The 17,916-nt window shown below is 42.5% G+C and overlaps 1 protein-coding gene across 1 annotated transcript in view; it reads left to right on the forward strand.

Annotated features, from left to right (window-relative positions):
* The window catches only part of LOC125485752 (DDB1- and CUL4-associated factor 12-like), a 46,437-nt gene that overhangs the window by 16,976 nt on the left and 11,545 nt on the right, over positions 1 to 17,916 (forward strand). The window contains exon 5 of the mRNA XM_048610452.1: positions 9,349 to 9,536. Within this exon, the coding sequence (XP_048466409.1) occupies positions 9,349 to 9,536 (188 nt within the window). The remainder of the gene's footprint in view (positions 1 to 9,348; positions 9,537 to 17,916) is intronic.

The following is a 17,916-nucleotide window of genomic DNA, read 5'->3' on the forward strand; positions in this document are numbered from 1 at the left end:
ATTGATGCACGAAGACACCCAGATCCCTCTGCACCAAACCTTTTTGTATTTTCTCTCCATTTAGATAATTTGCCTTTTACTCTTCCAACCAAAATAGATAACTTCACACTTATCTACATTAAACTCCATCTGCCAAATTTTGGCCCGTTCACCTACCGATCCATAGCCATTTATAACTTTCTTATTTCTTCATTGCATTGTCTTTATGACAAGGGCAGTCACTCTTATCTTGCCTCTGGAATTCTTGTCTAGTTGCTACCTGGCGTTTTGAATGTTAAATCCACCAAAATTATCATCCTGAATGGGCACGATGGGCCTGTACGGTAAACATTTGAGCCTATTACCTGCACTAAATATCTGCCTATACCCAAGATTTTAGCATGTGTACAGTAAACTTGCGCCACAATAGATCACATATTGATGTTAGGATGCCCAAAGACGACAAAAGTTGTTATGTAAAGATTTTGAAGTCATGATTAATGTTCTCTGGGGCTAATTGATCATTTATCAATATTCTCGATTGTCATTTATATGTTTGTTCTTTTACTGTAGCTTTATTCTTCTCTTTTTATTCATGTATAATTGTGCACTATTGTCTGGTTGAATCTTAATTTTTAGAGAAACATACTTGTTCAGAACTTTGTTGGTCATCAGATTGTATCTCCTTTGTTGATCAAGGTTACTTTTTCCAATTTACCTGCAATAATGCTTTCCTTGTCCCTTTGTAATTAAACTCTGCTTTTTCGATCTATTACTTTGATATGTGTTTGACTGATGGCAATCTCAATTGTTCGAAAAGTTAGGACCAAGGATCAGGTTGTGATCACTATTGGATAGATTGTCTCCTGTGCTTCTTCCGCTTAATCATCTCTGGTTCATTTCCTATTAGCAGATTATTCCTTCCTTTTACAGAAGAAAGGAACGTAGGAACAGGAGATGGCAATTCAGCTGATTGAGCCTGCTTCTGTATTTAATACAATCATTGCTCATCGAGCACTTCAGTGCTGTTTACTCACGTTTTTCCATTGATGATCAAAAATTTATCAATTTGTACTTCAAGTATATTCAATGTCTGAGCTTGCACAACCCTCTGGTAGACAAAATCCAAAGATCTGAATGAAATACTTCCTCCTGGTTTCTGTGCTAAATCGCATTCCCTTTATTTTTAAATTGTGCCCCAGTTCAAGACTCCACAAACATCTTGGCTGTATCTCCCCTGTCTATTTCTTCCAAGTATTTTACAGATTTTAATGAGATCACCTCTCATTCTTTGAAACTCTACAGGATACAGGCCCAATTTGCTCAATCTCTCTTCATTGGACAAACCTAGCATCCTGGGTACATGTCTTGTGAATCTTTGTTATGCTTCCTCTATAGAAATAAGATCTTGCATGAGATAAGGATACCAAAACCGCATGTAGTCCTCTTGTTTATTTTTCCACATTATGTTCCGTCTGCCATTCAAGCCCATTCACTAGGCCTGTTGAAATCCTGAAGCTGTTCCTCACAACACACATTCCTTCTTAGCTTTGTATTATCCATAAATTTGAAAATATCACGTTTAGTCCCCATGTCCAAATAATTTTTACATATATTTTAATACTTGATCCTTGTGGTAACCAAACTAGTCACAATCTGCTAATAAGAGAATGACCCATTTATTCCAAATCTGTTTTCCATCTATTTGCTGTTCTTTAATCCATGCCAGTTCATTGCCTCCTTTGCCATGTGCTTGAATTTTGCTTAGCAACCTCTTATGGAAGACTTTATCACAAACCTTCTGAAAATCCAAATATATTACATCCATCAACTCCCCTTCTTCAACATTGTTACTAACATCCTCATTAAAAAAACTCCAAGTTCATCAAACACAATTTCCCATTTACAAATCCATACTAACTATGGCCAATCAGATTATCAAGCCGAAGTCTATTTAACCCATCCTTTAATAGATTCCAGCATTTTCCTACTACTGATGTAAGGCCAACATGTCGGTAGCTTGCTGTTTTCTCTCTTGCTCCCTGCTTAAATAGTTGGATGACATTTGCTATCTTCCAATCCACAGGAACCATTCCAGAATCTATAAAATTATGGAAAATCATCACAAACATCATCAAATACCTCTATAACCACCATCTTCAATACTCTGGAATGTCAACCAGGGTATTTCACAACTTGAAACCCCATTAATTTCACCATATAGTATTCTTATTTATGCTAATTCCCTTCAACTCCTCATACTGCGCAGCCATTTTGGTCTGTAGATCTGAGAGAATTCTGGTATCTTCCTCAATGAAAACAGACACAAAGTAATAATTTAGCTTCTCACACAGTTCCATATTTAACATTGTAAATTCTCTTGACTGTATCTGTATTGGTCCCACATTTCTTTCAGCCAAACATTTCCTTTTTGCGTATGAACAGAAGCTTTTACAATCCATTTTTATATCTTTTGCTAAATTGCATTTGTATTCTATTTTCCCTTGCCACTTGGTCTTCCTTTGCATTCTATAAACCTGTCAATTTTGAAGCACACTCAGTGCTCAGCTTTGTTTGTCCTGTCTTCTAGTCTCCCTGCCATCTCTTTGACTTCCTGTTACTAACTTTTATTTCCTTCCAATTTGGTTTATACCTTAGTTCCCAGCCCTCTGACAGGGGAGTTTGAATCCACGTCAACAGCACCAGCAAATCTTTCTGCCCGGTCCCAGTTCCATTAAGGTATAATCCCTTAAACTGATTAAGGTCTCATCTTCTGCAAAACCACTCCCAAATCCTCAGAAATCTGATGCCTTCCCTCCTAAATCACTCTTCCAATATTCAGTTGATCAATCCTCCTGCTCTTATGTTCACTATCACATGGCACTGGGCCTGACCTAAGATTACTGATCTTGATGACCTACTTTTTAACTTCCTACCAAATTGCCTGAAATCTGTAATTCTTTTTTCCCTCTCAATGGGTACCAATGTGGGCGATGATTTCTGGCTGATCCTACGCCCTCAGAAGGATGTCCTGTAGCTACTTTGTGACATCCTTGATCCTTTAAGAGCCATGTTCCTCCATGTGATGATTTCTGGAGCACCTTGATTATGTGATCAGTTTGACTGGAAGATGGATGTTACAGTAATACAGAAGAACACTCCAGATTTATCTGTCTCCCACGGACTGCAGTGGTTGAGGAGGCAGCTCACCACAACATTCTCAAGGGTAGTTAGGAATGGGCACTAAATACAGTCTACCCGGTTAGGTCCACATCTTATGAAAGAATCAAAGATTATAAAGGTGAGTAGACTGTAGGTGTGACTCTGATCTTGAACAGCATTTTGGAATCCTCGAATCCCTACAATGTGGAAGCAGGTGATTTGGCCAATCAAGTGCACACCAACTCTCCAAAGAGCATCCCACCCAGATTCACACTCCTACCCTATCCCTGTAACCATGCATTTCCCATAGCTAATCCACCTAGCCTGCGCATCCCTGGACACTATGGGCAAAATAACATGGCCAGTCCACCTTACCTGCACATCTTTGGACTGTGGAAGGTTTCCTCTGGGTGTGCCGGTTTCCTATGTCGGCACGGGGAGAATGTGCAGCCTTCACACTTGATAGTTGCCGGAGGCTGGATTCAAACCTGGGTCCCTGGCACTGAGAGACAGCAGTGCTGACTGCTGAGCCACTCTGCTGCCCCTTTAGTTTTAGGCTTTTTTGTATACAGCAAGCTCGCTGTTGGAATTATCTCTTTCAGGTGCAGTTCAGTTAATTCTATGTACAGGCTGAATAGTTTTATAAAACTTGATAACTGAAAGACTCTATTAACAATGAGTTGAATGCCTGTAGTAAGCAAGTTGCAATAGCAGTGTTGTGGATGCAAAAGTCCAGAGTTCAGAATTTTTGAACCGGCAGAGTTCTGATCTAAGATGGCTCTGCTGAGGACACTCCTGTTTAAATGGATGCACGCAACCGTGGGACAATTGGAAAAGATTTGAAAGGACAACCTTCCCGAAGACACAAGAAATATGATCCTTGAAACAGTGCTCAGGCCAAGTGCTTAATCTTCTAATTTTTACTTCGTATCTGACTTGGCTTTCTTAGAGTTTAGTCAGATGGCTGTCGAAGGAAAGTTGTGAAGTTCAGTGAAAAATATAAGTATTTGTATTCATGCTACTTCTGATATCTTAAGCATAACTGCACTTTGTATAAATAGTAAGTTATTAGTTGTACTGAAATCCTCTATTTGTATCTTTTTGTACTGAACAAGCCAACAATCTATGACTGGTAATATTTGTGGAACAGATGGTTCCAAGAGTTGCTTGGTAGCAACATTAAATTCTGGCCAGAAATGGCAGAGGAACTTACTGTGATGTTTTTGATAGGTCATTAACGAAAGTTCAGAGAATCACTGAGTTCAAATGTGACAGGCAGTGAGAAAGAGAAAAAGACACAGACGATGACTCCACATTAGGAGTGCTTTCGTTAGCTGTACTGCTAGGATTACAAGACTCTGAAGAAGTCCTGTTGAGAAAGTAGGAAGGGCACTGGGTCTGAATTGGGTAAATCTGTAAGGGGCTGAGAAAAACCCTGTGGTCATTAATATTTGAATGCAACAGTGAGTCAGGTCTAAAAAATTTGCCAGCAATATTTGCCTGATATAACTGAATAAGACTCAAACCCAAATAAAACCCAGGGACCAGCTGTCAGTGCAGAGCTGGAATTATGCATGTGAATGAGTACTGAAGTGCAGTTTCAAAATCCAGAGGAGTGTAACAAAGGAAATAGGGTGGACAGTGTGGTTGTTACTGACCAACCAGAACAAGAGCAGTCATTGAGGCAGACCATGATAGCATGACTCTTGTGAGGGAGTTTGAAGATTAATTGGCAAAAGTAACAAATTGTGGTCCCTTGTGAATTATAATAAGATTTGGTAACCCGCGGTAAATCTGGGAAAAAATTTGCTGAAAAATTTGTGGGATGCCTCGAGTGCATTTTGCTATTTGAGGTGCATTTTAGGTGGTCTATCACTTGTACAGATCCTCAAAACAAGTCCTTAGTGGCGATCTAGGTGGAAGATACTAAGGTGATATCAAAGACTGCAGCAACAGACAAAGGCTGCAGCAGCAGGGAAATCCTCAGTTGTTGAGGTTTCTTACCGCTGGAACTAGATCAACTTCCTGTCAAGGACCTGTATCTGTTGATGTGCAATAGCATTCCTACATTAAAGGATGTCCTGTACAAGATGTCTACTCGGGAATTCAAGACCATCCACAGACACAACACAAATGAAGAATTACCCTTGTTGCCCGTGAACATTAATATCGCTGCAAAGAGATGTGCTTACACCTTCTGAAGAGGAAAACTCGAGGATCAACCTAAGACTCATGGCATTGATATGTTAAGAAGAACAAACTTGTCAACCGACTCTGAGCTCCCTGTTGGCACCAACGATTGCCTTGTGTCTCTCCACTTAGAACTTACAATCATCATGAGTACCTCTGCTCCAACCTGTGATGCCATACCTGAGGTCAAAAAAGGCTTCTGCTCTACCTTGGGCACCATACTCACCAACATCCCTAAGGAATATAAAATTATCCTTGTTGGAGACTTCACTGCCAGGGTTGGAACCAAAGGGGCTCTCCTCACCAGATGTGTGGAACTCCAGCTGGTCATCAACACATTGTTGTGCCAAAAAGTCCAAGACTTCTTGGAGGTATTCACAATCAAAACACTGGCACGTGATTAACTATGTAGAACAGTACTATACAGGAGCAGGCCCTTTGGCTCACCATGTCTGTGGTGACCATGATGCCATTCTAAACTAATCCCATATGCTACATGTATCACTCTATTCCCTGTCTATTCAAGTCTGTCTAAATGTCTTTTAAACACTGTTAACTTGTCTGCATCTGCGTCATCATTTAATCCCAAAACGTAAAGGATGTCCTCTTTACCAAGGCAATGACCAGTGAAGGCGACTGCTGGACATATCACTGGCTCATCTGCTCCTCACTGTCCATTAAATGCCAGCAGAAGCAGTTGGAGACAAAGAAACAGTTCATAAGATAATGTTGAGTGGCTTCAACAGTCAAGCAGACTAGCAAACCTCCATCAATGTTTTTATCAAAATCTCCATAAAGTTCATGTTAATGGAGCTGGGGAAGTCTGGAGAGAGCTTAAGACAGTCATCATTTCATGCTGTGAAGAAACCATTGGATACAAGACCAAGAATCAACAAGAATGACCACATCATCCAAGACCTCATCGACAAGAAGAGAAAAATTCACCATGCCAGGCAAAGCAACACCACCAGCGAGACAAAAGAGGAGAACTCATCAAACAGCAAAGTCAATTACGAAGTAGAATCAAGAACGAATAGTGTACTGAGAAAACTAAGAAGTCCCTTGCTGACAAGCACGGCATCTGGAGTTTCTTCAGGACCAGCAAGGCAATATGCGGACCCAATACCCTTGGCCTCACACCAGTACGGAGTAAGATTGGTACCTTTTGAGAGAACAGTTCAAAGAATTTGTAAACCATGATTCAAATGCCAGTGAGCATGTGCTTGAGGATGTCCCCAATTCCCCACCAAAGATGATCTTGGACACCCACCTCATCAGGCAGAAGTTGAAACCGCTATGAGATGCATGTAGAGTTGAAAAGCTGAGGGGTAGACAGGATTCCAGCAGAGATTTTGAGGATTGGAGCAGCAGAGCTTACCTGTGATCTCCATCAACGGTTCCTGAAAATCTATGACAAAGAAGAAATTCTTGCCACTCTCAGGGATGTTGCCAATGTCACTGTCTTCGAGAGGAAACAAAGTGGATGTAGGAGCTACCAAGGAATATTCCTATCTCCGTCGCTGGGGAAGATCATCACCCAAATCCTCACTAGGTGCCAACTTCCAGTCGTGAAGAAAATCCTTCCTGAGAACCGATGTGGCTTTTGACAAAACCATGGAATTATGGGCATGCTTTTCACTGCTCAGCAATTGCAAGCGAAATAACAGGAACAACAACCACTACTCTAGGTTGCCTTCATTGACCTGACACAGGATTTTGACTCTATCACTTTCAAGTGTTAGGGAAAATCCTGTCAAATGCCAGCTGAAATAAAATTCATCAATGTTCTTCATCTCCTCCCCTCAGGATGTTGGTGACAGTCCTCACCAATGGTAATATGACACGATCTTTGAGGTCAAGACAGGGGTCAAACAGATATGTGTCATCGTCCCCTTTTCTCCATCTTCATTGTCACCACTCTTCATCCTGTCAAGACCAAGTTTCCTGGTGGTTTGGACATTGTCTACAGGATGCTCAGAAAACTCTTCAACTTCAACCAGTTGAAATCCAAGAAGAAAACAACACCACCTTTGCCTGTGGATCTTCACTATGCAGATGACAATGACAGCTTCTCTGTCTCAGAAGAGAATCTTTATGCTTTTGTGGAAGCATGCCAAAGAACTGGTCTCCAGTCTCAAGCCCAAGAAGACTCAAATCCTTTACCAATTCATCCCTCCAAATAGCTCTTAGCACTAAAGGGATCAAAGGGTATGGGGGAAAAGCGGGAACAGGTACTTAGTTAAATGATCATATTGAATGTTGGTACAGACTCAGGCCCATTAGACCCTACTCTTATTTTCTATGTTTCTATTTTACTGACTTTGCATTAACCAGGCAATTATCAGAGTGGTCTGTGAATTATGAATTTGCATGAAGTTATTTCTAGCCCCCTTTTGGTGTGATTGGATTTGAAAGTAACTGCGCAGCTTTATGCTTTAAACAAAATGAAGGTTGATTTATTGCAAAACTACTATTGTAGCTATTTAAGTAAAAGCAACAGTGTAATTAGTTTAAATATGTGTATGCAACAATTAAAACTGGATCCGCCCGAGATTATTATGGAGCTTTTTTATTTGTTTGTGAGATGAATTGTCATCTCTAATTGTCTAGACGGTGGTCAGGAGTCTACCACATTGCTGTGGATCTTGAGTCAAATGTAGGGCAGAAAAGGAAAGGATGACAGATTTTCTGCTGTAAAGGTTACAATTGAACAAGTTGGGTTTTGTGACAATCAGCAGTCGTTGTGGTCACCATTAGGTTGGCTTTTTATTCCAGATTTTTGAGGTTAAATTTCACTAAACACTATGGTGGGATTCAAACCAAGCTCTCCAGCGAATTAACAATAACAGAAATTGCTGGAGAAACTCAGCAGGTCTGGCTGCAGCTGTGAGAAGAAGGCAGAATTAGTGTTTATTAAAGTAGAGAATTAGCTTGGGGCTGTGAATTATTAATCGTTCAGCCTAGAATCATCCTTGGTACTTTCTCATAGAATTGTATTTTTAACTGTCTCAATCTTGAGCTTGGAAGCTTTCATCCTGTCAGATTTTTGGTGAGATAGGAAAAGCTATTCATATGTCAAAGGAAATAATCATCCGAGTTATTTTAACCCTTGGAAATAATAATTGAATTTCTAACAGTCTCTTTTTAATTTCTTCTTGAGACAAGTGCAGCCTGGCCCTAATACCAGCTGATTTGATGAGTGGTGTTGTGACTTCTGGGAACTATTTTGTAAGATTGCTTGTGTTGATTTTAAAAACAGATTAACTTTTGGCTCAAATTAAACATAACAGCATAGCCTACTCCTGCTCCTATTTAGGTTATCTGACCTGTTGAGCCGCCTCCACCATTCAATGAGATCATGGCTTATCTTTTGATGGACTCAGCTCCACTTATCCGCTCACCAAAACTCTTAATTCCCTTACTGATCAAAAATCTATCTACCTTCGCCTTAAAAACATTAGATGAGGTAGCCTCAACTGCTTCACTAGGCAAGGAATTCCACAGATTCACAACCCTTTGGGTGAAGATGTTCCTTCTCAACTCCATCCTAAATCTGCTCCCCCTTATTTTGAGGCTATGCCCCCTAGATCTACTTTCTGTTATACAATTTAACTGTAATTTGTGACACTACTATTTTGTACTTATCCTCTGATTCAAGCCAGTATGGGACAAAGAATGGGACAAGGTTCTCTGCTTTTCTATGACATCAGAGCTCAGAAGTTCATGGAAAAGCTGTATCTAGCAAACCACTACAGTGAGAAGCTGAAACTCAAGTCTTGTGAAGAAATTTTAAAGTTAGCATCTTTACCGGTTTTCACCTTTCCTTTGACTACTGTAATATTGTACTTCTGCAAAGAATTTTAATTTTTACTTTGTTCATTTTTTGCAGCTGTGCATTTTGACAGAAATGCTTTCACATTTGAAGAAAAATGTTTGAAGAAAAGAATCCAAATGCTATTTTGAAGTTAAGAAGGAAGATAATAAGTGGTTAAAAAAAAATTGTTTTGTTTTAAACAGGTATCCGATCTGTAAGCTTTTATGAACACATTATAACAGTAGGAACGGGACAAGGTTCTCTGCTTTTCTATGACATCAGAGCTCAGAAGTTCATGGAAAGGCTGTGTCAAGCAAACCACTACAGTGAGAAGCTGAAACTCAAGTCTTGTGAAGAAATTTTAAAGTTAACAACAGGGAAGGGTTGGTTGGTAAGTTGGCAGATTTTGTTTTCCATTAAATGCAAGATGTGAAGAATCCTAGAATACCTGTTCCGTAGGGTTCCTGAAGTACTTGGTCATTTCGGCACAAAGATTAATTCATCGCTAGATAATTGTTAAAACAACGTTGATAGCACGGTATTGGCCAAGCAACAAGAGAGGCCTCTGTCGCTGTGCACTGAGTAGTGTCATGGCTTCTTTTACGTCCATTTGAGGATTGTTGGAACCTCAGTTTAACATATTGACTTCTCTAAAGCATAGCACACCCTGCATTGCACTACTGCATCAGCCTAGATTGTCCAGGAGTAGCATGGTGGCTCAGTGGTTAGCACTACTGCCTCACAGCGTGAGGGACCTGGTTCGATTCCACCCTCGGGAAAGTGTCTGTGTGGCATTGCACATTCTCCCCATGTCTCCGTGGGTTTCCTCAAGTCCTCCAGTTTCCTCTCTTACTCCAGAGACGTCCAGGTGAGGTGGATTGGCCATGCTAAAATGCCCATAGTGTCCAGGGATGTGCAAGCTAGGTAGATTAACCATGGGAAATATGGGGTTACAGAGATAGGGTGGGATGCTCTTCAGAGGATCGATGTGGACGCGGGCCGAATGGACTGCTTCCATGCTGCAGGGATTCTGTAGTTCTATGATTTAAAAGTTTGAAGACAACATTTTAACTGCAAATTGAGTGCTACCACTGGGTCCAAACCTGATACAAAGTATATGAAGCACTTCATAAATTCGTACGTCATCCATGTAAGCTTTAACGATTGATGCTGGCTATTAGGGGAAATTAATTGTATAAGTGGTGATATCACTGGACTAGTAATCGAGAGACTAGGCTAATGCCCTTGACACACGGGTTCAAATCTCATCATGGCAGCTAGTGGAATTTAAGTTCTAGCTCAATAACCACCATTGATTGTGATTTTTAAGGAAACCTATCTGGTTCACAGAAGTCCTTTTAGGGGGAAAGAAAAACCTGCCATCGTTACCTGGTCTGGTGTGCATGTAACTTCAACCCACAGCAGTGTGTTTGACTCTTGACTGCCTCTGGGCAATTAGGATGGGGCAATAAATGCTGACCTAACCAATGATACCTAAATCCTGTGACTGAATGAAGAAATAAAACTATTCACTGGAAGGATTCTGAATCTTTGAAATTCTGTTTTCCAAAAGTACGAGTACTCCATTGAGTGTATTCAAGGCTGCATTAGATAGTTTTTTTTGATCAAAATCAAAAATATGGAGAAGAGTTGGGAATATGGAGTTGAGATAGATGATCTGCCAAGATTTAATTGAATGTTGGAGTAGGTTCATAACATCTATTTCTGCTCTTAGTTCTTTTATACTTAAAATCATAGAACGTCCTTCCTTACATTATAGGAATACTATAGACATTGCAGAGTTCAAGAAGGCCAACCGCCACTGAGCAGTGAGAGATGAGCAATACAAGCTGTCACTAACCCAATAATCTGAGATTTTAAAATGTCTCACACTGGGGAAGGGATGAAGTCAGCAGTGTCCGGACTGGAATCCGATAAATATCAATAACTGCATCCTTTTGACTCCCAACCTATATGCGTAACCAAATCCTGCTATAAAATGGTAAGAAGAGGTGATGATACAGAATAGAGAGAGAGAAGAAGAAACTGGCATGCAGTAAATTCACAAAAATATGTATTTTAGTTCTGTAATTTATATTAAATGGCAAATGAAAATTGATATTGAATAATATGAAGTATTAGTATGGATACTGGGGTAGGAAAGATGTGGCTCATTGCATATGATGAATGAAATTAAATGTCATGCAGTGAGACTTGCAGAGCAATAGGTGTAAGCTTTAAAATCCAGGCTGCGAGTCAGAGCCGTTGGAAAAGCTTATAACATACAAAGACTTGTCACTTGTGCAATTGGTTAGAAGTCCACAGAGCTTGGTCTGTAGCTTCATAATGGACTTGTCAGATCATAGTAACAATACTGTGAAATCTTCTTTACCAGGCTGCATAAAAGATGTATTGCAGAGAAGGACATTGAAATGATTGACAAAACTGATTGCAGTGTAGTATTATGAAAAGGGAAGTTTATAAGCCGTAGAAGCTGATCAGTTTTAGATCTCATTTAAGAACAGATTTATAAATGTATAATAATAGAAACCAGTATCAGATGATAACTTCAAAGTGCCTCAAAAAAGTTAGATTTGTGGATATGTATTGATATACAAAAACAGAGTGAAAGCTGCTCATCAGACATGGGGAAGAGTTCTGTACATTAGTCCTAAACCTACCAATAAGGGATGGCATAATAACTCAGTGGTTGGCACTGCTGCCTTACAACACCAAGGATCTGGGTTTGATTCCAACCTTGGGCAACTGTCGGTGTTGTAGTTGGCACATTCTCCCAGTGTTTGCGTGGGTTTCCTCCAAGGGCTCTAGGTTCCTACCACAGTCCAAAGATGTGCAGGATAGTTGGATTGGCCATGCTAAATTGCCCCATAGTGTCCAGGGATGTGTAGGTTAGGTGGATTAGCTATGGGGAATGCAGGGTTGCAGAGGTAGGGTAAGGGGTCAGTCTGGCTGGGAAGCTCTTTGGAGGGTAGGTGGACTAGATGGGCCAAATGGCCTGCTTCTTCACTGTAGGAATTCTATGCTTCAAGTAGAGGTAATTGAGGCAAAAGATGATTATGATTGTTCAACATGCATTTTGATGCCAAAGGTAAAGAATTAGAAGAAAAAGAAAACTTTGAAAGACTCGATGACCCTAGACTTAATCTGCTTTTTGAGCAATTTGAAACTCATTGTATACTTCACTAATTCAGGATTTTCCTCTCAGTGCAAGAGTCATAGTGATGTACAGCATAGAAACAGATGCTTCTGTCCAACTTGTCCATGCCAACCAGATATCCTAAGCTGATCTAGTCCCATTTGTCCATATCCCTCTAAACCTCTAAACCCTCTATTCATATACCCATCCAGATGCCTTTTAAATGTTGTTAATTTTACCACCTTCCACCACTTCCTCTGGCAGCTCATTCCATACACGCACCACCCTCTACATGAAAAAGTTGCCCCTTAGCTCCCTTGTAAATCTTTCCCCTCTCACCTTAAAACTATGCCATCTAGTTTTGGACTCCCCTACCCTGGGGAAATGACCTTAGCTGTTCACCCTATCCACATCTCATGATTTTATAAGCGTCTATAAGGTCACCTCTCAGCTTCTGCTGCTCCGGGGTAAAAAGTCCCAGCCTATTCAACCTCTCCCTATAGTTCAAACCCTGCAACCCTGGCAACATCCTTGTAAATCTTTCCTGAACCCTTTTCAGTTTCACAACATGTTTTCTACAGCGGGGAGACCAGAATTTCTCACAGTATTCCAAAAGTGGCCTAGCCAATGTCTTGTGCAGCCACAACATCACCTCCCAACTCTTATACGCAATGCACTGACCATTAATGTCAAGCATACCAAGTGCCATCTTCACTACCCTATCTACCTGTGACTCCACTTTCAAGAACTATGAATGTGCGCTGCAAGGTCTCTTTGTTCAGCAGCAGTCCCCAGAGCCTTACCATTAAGAGCCTGCCCTGATTTGCTTTTCCAAAATGCAGCACCACACATTTATCTAAATTAAACTCCATCTGCCACTGCTCGGCCCATCTGAAAAAGGTCCTGTTGCACTCTGAGGTAACCTTCATTGCTGTCCAGTAAACCCCTAATTATGGTGTCATCTGCGAACTTGCTAACCATTCCTCCACATCCAAATCATTTATATAAATGACAAACAGCAGTGGACTCAGCACCGATCCTTGTGGCACACCACTGGTCACAAGCCTCCAGTATGAAAAGCAACCCTCCACCACCACCCTCTGTCTCCTACCTTTGAGCCAGTTCTGTATACAATTGGCTAGTTCTCCCTGTATTCCATGTGATCTAACTTTGCTGACCAGTCTACAATGTGGAACTTTGTCGAACGCCTTACTGAACTCCATATAGATCATGAGATAGTAGGAACTGCCGATGCTGGAGAATCTGAGATAACAAGGTATAGAGCTGGATGAACACAGCAGGCCAAGCAGCATCAGAGGAGCAGGAAAGCTGACATTTCGGGTCGAGACCCTTCTTCAGAAATGGGAGAGGGGAAGGGGATTCTGAAATAAATAGGGAGAGAGGGGGAGGCGGATAGAAGATGGATCAAGGAGAAGATAGGTGGAGAGGAGACAGACAGGTCAAAGAGGTGGGGTTGGAGCCAGTAAAGGTGAATGTAGGTGGGGAGTTAGGGAGGGGATAGATCAGTCCAGGGAGGACGGACAGGTCAAGGAGGCGGAATGAGGTTAGTGGGTAGGAGATGGGGGTGGGGCTTGAGGTGGGAGGAGTGGTTAGGGAGGCGGGGACGAGCTGGGCTGGTTTTGGGATGCGGTCGGGGGAGGGGAGATTTTGATACTTGTGAAGTCCACATTGATACTCTCTCTTGGGCTGCAGGGTTCCCAAGCGAAATATGAGGTGCTGTTCCTACAGCTTTCGGGTGGCATCATTGTGGCAATGCAGGAGGTCCAGGATGGACATGTCATCCAAGGAATGGGAGGGGGAGTTGAAATGGTTTGCGACTGGGTGGTGTAGTTGTTTGTTGCGAACCGAGCGTAGGTGTTCCGCAAAGCGGTCCCCAAGCCTCCGCTTGGTTTCCCCGTTGTAGAGGAGGCCACAACGGGAAGAGCGGATACAGTATACCACATTAGCAGATGTGCAGGTGAACATCTGTTTGATGTGGAAGGTGGGAGGTGTGGGGGGAGGTGTAGGGGCAGGTGCAGCACTTGCTCCGGTTGCAGGGAAAAGTGCCGGGGGTGGTGGGGCTGGAGGGGAGTGTGGAGCGGACAAGGGAGTCACGGAGAGAGTGCTCCCAATCCCTCTTCCAAAGCTACACTGGCCCTATCTCCCACCTCTTCCTCCATTACATCGATGACTGTATCGGCGCCGCCTCATGCTCCCACGAGGAGCTCGAACAGTTCATCCACTTCACTAACACCTTCCACCCCAACCCTTAAGTTCACCTGGACCATCTCTGATACCTCTCTCTCCTTCCTGGACCTCTCTGTCTCCATCTCTGGCATCCACCTGGAAACCGATATCCATTTCAAGCCCACCGACTCCCACAGCTACCTAGAATACAGCACCTCTCACCCACCTTCCTGAAAAAAGGCCATCCCCTGTTCCCAATTCCTTCGCCTCCACCGCATCCGCTCCCGAGATGAGGCATTCCACTCCCGGACATCCCAAATGTCCTCGTTTTTCAAAGACCAAAACGTCCCCTCCACAGAGGTTGAAAATGCCCTCGACTGTGTCTCTCGCATTTCCCGCAATTCATCCCTCACACCCCCTACCCGCAGTAACAACCAAAACAGAATCCCCCTCGTCCTCACGTACCACACCACCAACCTCCGGATCCAACGCATCATTCTTCGACACTTCCGCCATCTGCAATCTGACCCCACTACCAAAGACATTTTTCCTTCCCCACCCTTATCTGAGTTCCGGAGGGACCACTCTCTCTGTGACTCCCTTCTCCGCTCCACACTCCCCTCCAGCCCCACCACCCCCGGCACTTTTCCCTGCAACCGGAGCAAGTGCTACACCTGCCCCTACACCTCCCCCCTCACCCCCATCCCAGGCTCTAAGAAGACCTTCCACATCAAACAGATGTTCACCTGCACATCTGCTAATGTGGTATACTGTATCTGCTGTTCCCGTTGTGGCCTCCTCTGCATCGGGGAAACCAAGCGGAGGCAGAACACCTACGCTCGGTTCGCAACAAACAACTCCACCTCCCGGTCACGAACCATTTCAACTCCCCCTCGCACTCCTTGGATGACATGTCCATCCTGGGCCTCCTGCACTGCCACAATGATGCCACCCGAAAGCTGCAGGAACAGCACCTCATGTTTCGCTTGGGAACCCTGCAGCCCAAGAGTATCAATGTGGACTTCACAAGCTTCAAAATCTCCCCTCCCCCGACCGCATCCCAAAACCAGCCCAGCTCGTCCCCGCCTCCCTAACCACTCCTCCCACCTCAAGCCCCACCCCCATCTCCTATCCACTAACCTCATCCCGCCTCCTTGACCGACCTATCCCCTCCCGAACTCCCCAGCTACATTCACCTTTACTGGCTCCAACCCCGCCTCTTTGACCTGTCTGTCTCCTCTCCACCTATCTTCTCCTTTATCCATCTTCTATCCACCTCCCCCTCTCTCCCTATTTATTTCAGAATCCCCTTCCCCTCCCCCATTTCTGAAGAAGGGTCTCGACCCGAAATGTCAGCTTTCCTGCTCCTCTGATGCTGCTTGGCCTGCTGTGTTCATCCAGCTCTACACCTTGTTATCTCCATATAGATCACGTCCACCACTCTGCCTTCTCAATCCTTTTTGTCACTTCTTCAAAAAACTCAATAAAGTGAGACAGTTTTCCACGCACAAAGCCATGTTGACTATCCCTAATCAGTGCCTGCCTTTCCTGCCCTCAGGATCTCCTCCAACAATTTGCCCACCACTGATGTCAGGCTCACCGGTCTATAGTTCCCCGGCTTTTCCTGAACACCTTTCTTAAATAGTGGCACCATGTTCGCCATCCTCCAGTCTTCTGGCACCTCATCCATGCCTATCGACGATGCAAATATTTCAATAAGGGGCCCAGCAATCACTTCCCTAACTTCCCACAAAGTTCTAGGGTACACCTAATTGGGTCCCAGGGACTTATTCACCTTTATGCGTTTTAAGATGTCCAGCACCACCCCTTCTGTAATCCTACTAATCGCAGGAAAGATTTTAGTGAGAAGGGACGACTGGCTGTTGGCTTAGTGATTGTTGGGGTTTGGAGGTTAGGATCTGAAAATCATACTTGGTGTCCAATTGAAAAGGTGATTGGATTTTTATAAAATTTTCACACTGTTTTTTGATGGTTCAACTGTTGTAATTTTCTCTTCATAGGGCCAAATGATTGACATATTTCTCATCTTCTGTTTTTGACACAATTTTACAGTAAATCAAATTTAATGTTTATTCAAAGGACAATAAGCCCATATATCTTATGAGTTGCTAAGTTGAGTTGCCTATCGTCTCTTAATTGATGAAATAAATAGTTCACTAATTTCCCGAGTAGCGTTTTGATTGTGCAATGTGCAGAACTGTGTAGAAATTTGACAGCAACACCCACATCTTAAGAATGAATATTTAAATCAAAGTATGACTGAAATGTGAAGAGGAATCACATGATTTAGCATTAGGGTATGCAATATGTAATATCTGGTTGAGTGAGAGTCAGTAGCAGTAGTAGAAAACCACGGTTGAATGAATTGTATCTGTTGTGTGTGGCAGCTGAAGCCGACTGAACTTATTTTTGTAGAAATTCCCTGTTGTGTTGTTGTTTCTGTGCTTTGCATTCATAAGGTATGTTTCCACAAGCCCTGTGGTGCTTATCCAAATAAACCACCACCTCTCCATGAAGTATCAGCCATTTATTTACTAATGGAAGACATTACTAATTGTTGTCAATGTGAACATCCACGTATGCACACATTCCAGCTTGGAGATTAGCCAATTCACCCCAATAGGACATCAGCCTGATCTTTTTGAGAGTTTCTGGATTTCCTTCTGTACTGTTATGTGCCTTTACATCACAGAACGAAGGGGTCTTCGCATTAAACTATAAGAGACCATTCAGTATTTGAGTTGATGCCTGTCACTGGAGCCATAGAGAGATGGAAAACTCTCAGATTTGGCCTTAGTTCTGTGTCATCAGCCAATCAGCTGGGACTGCTATCAAGATTTAATAGTTGTCCTGAATGCCTTTTTGGTTAAGAAGGAAAAAATTCTGCTAATCCTTAGCCAGCAGCTGGTTTGTATGTTGGAATATCGGGTGAGAATAGAGTCATTATTATGTTTCTAACTCCATTGTACGGTAACTAACCGAACACTTGGATTCCCAGGCTTGTGTGCTTCCTGTGTGTTACATCCAGTTTTCCCTTAAAATATGCAGTGGTCCCAGTTTTAACAAATCCTTATGGCAAAACATTCCATGCTCCAAAAACCTTCCTTACAAAGAAACATCTGAACTCCCTTCCTTTCCACTGTATTGATAATCTCTACCCTCTTATTTCCCCCCTCCCTATCCCCATCTCTCCCCAATGTCTCTGCCTCCATCTCCCTATCTTCCCACCTCCTCAAAATACAATCCACCCTGCCCCTCCCTGATTAGCATTGACTCCTTAGCTGTTGTCTTTCCTCATTCATTCGAATTCCTTCCTAAACTTCAAAAAGACTATTAAAATTGTTCTTGGTCTTTTCTTGTAGAAATCGTCCCAACATAGCAAGGCATTCTGCAACGTTAATTTCTT

Source organism: Rhincodon typus, chromosome 1 (genome assembly GCF_021869965.1).
Source record: "Rhincodon typus isolate 14 chromosome 1, sRhiTyp1.1, whole genome shotgun sequence".
Lineage (NCBI taxonomy): Eukaryota > Metazoa > Chordata > Chondrichthyes > Orectolobiformes > Rhincodontidae > Rhincodon > Rhincodon typus.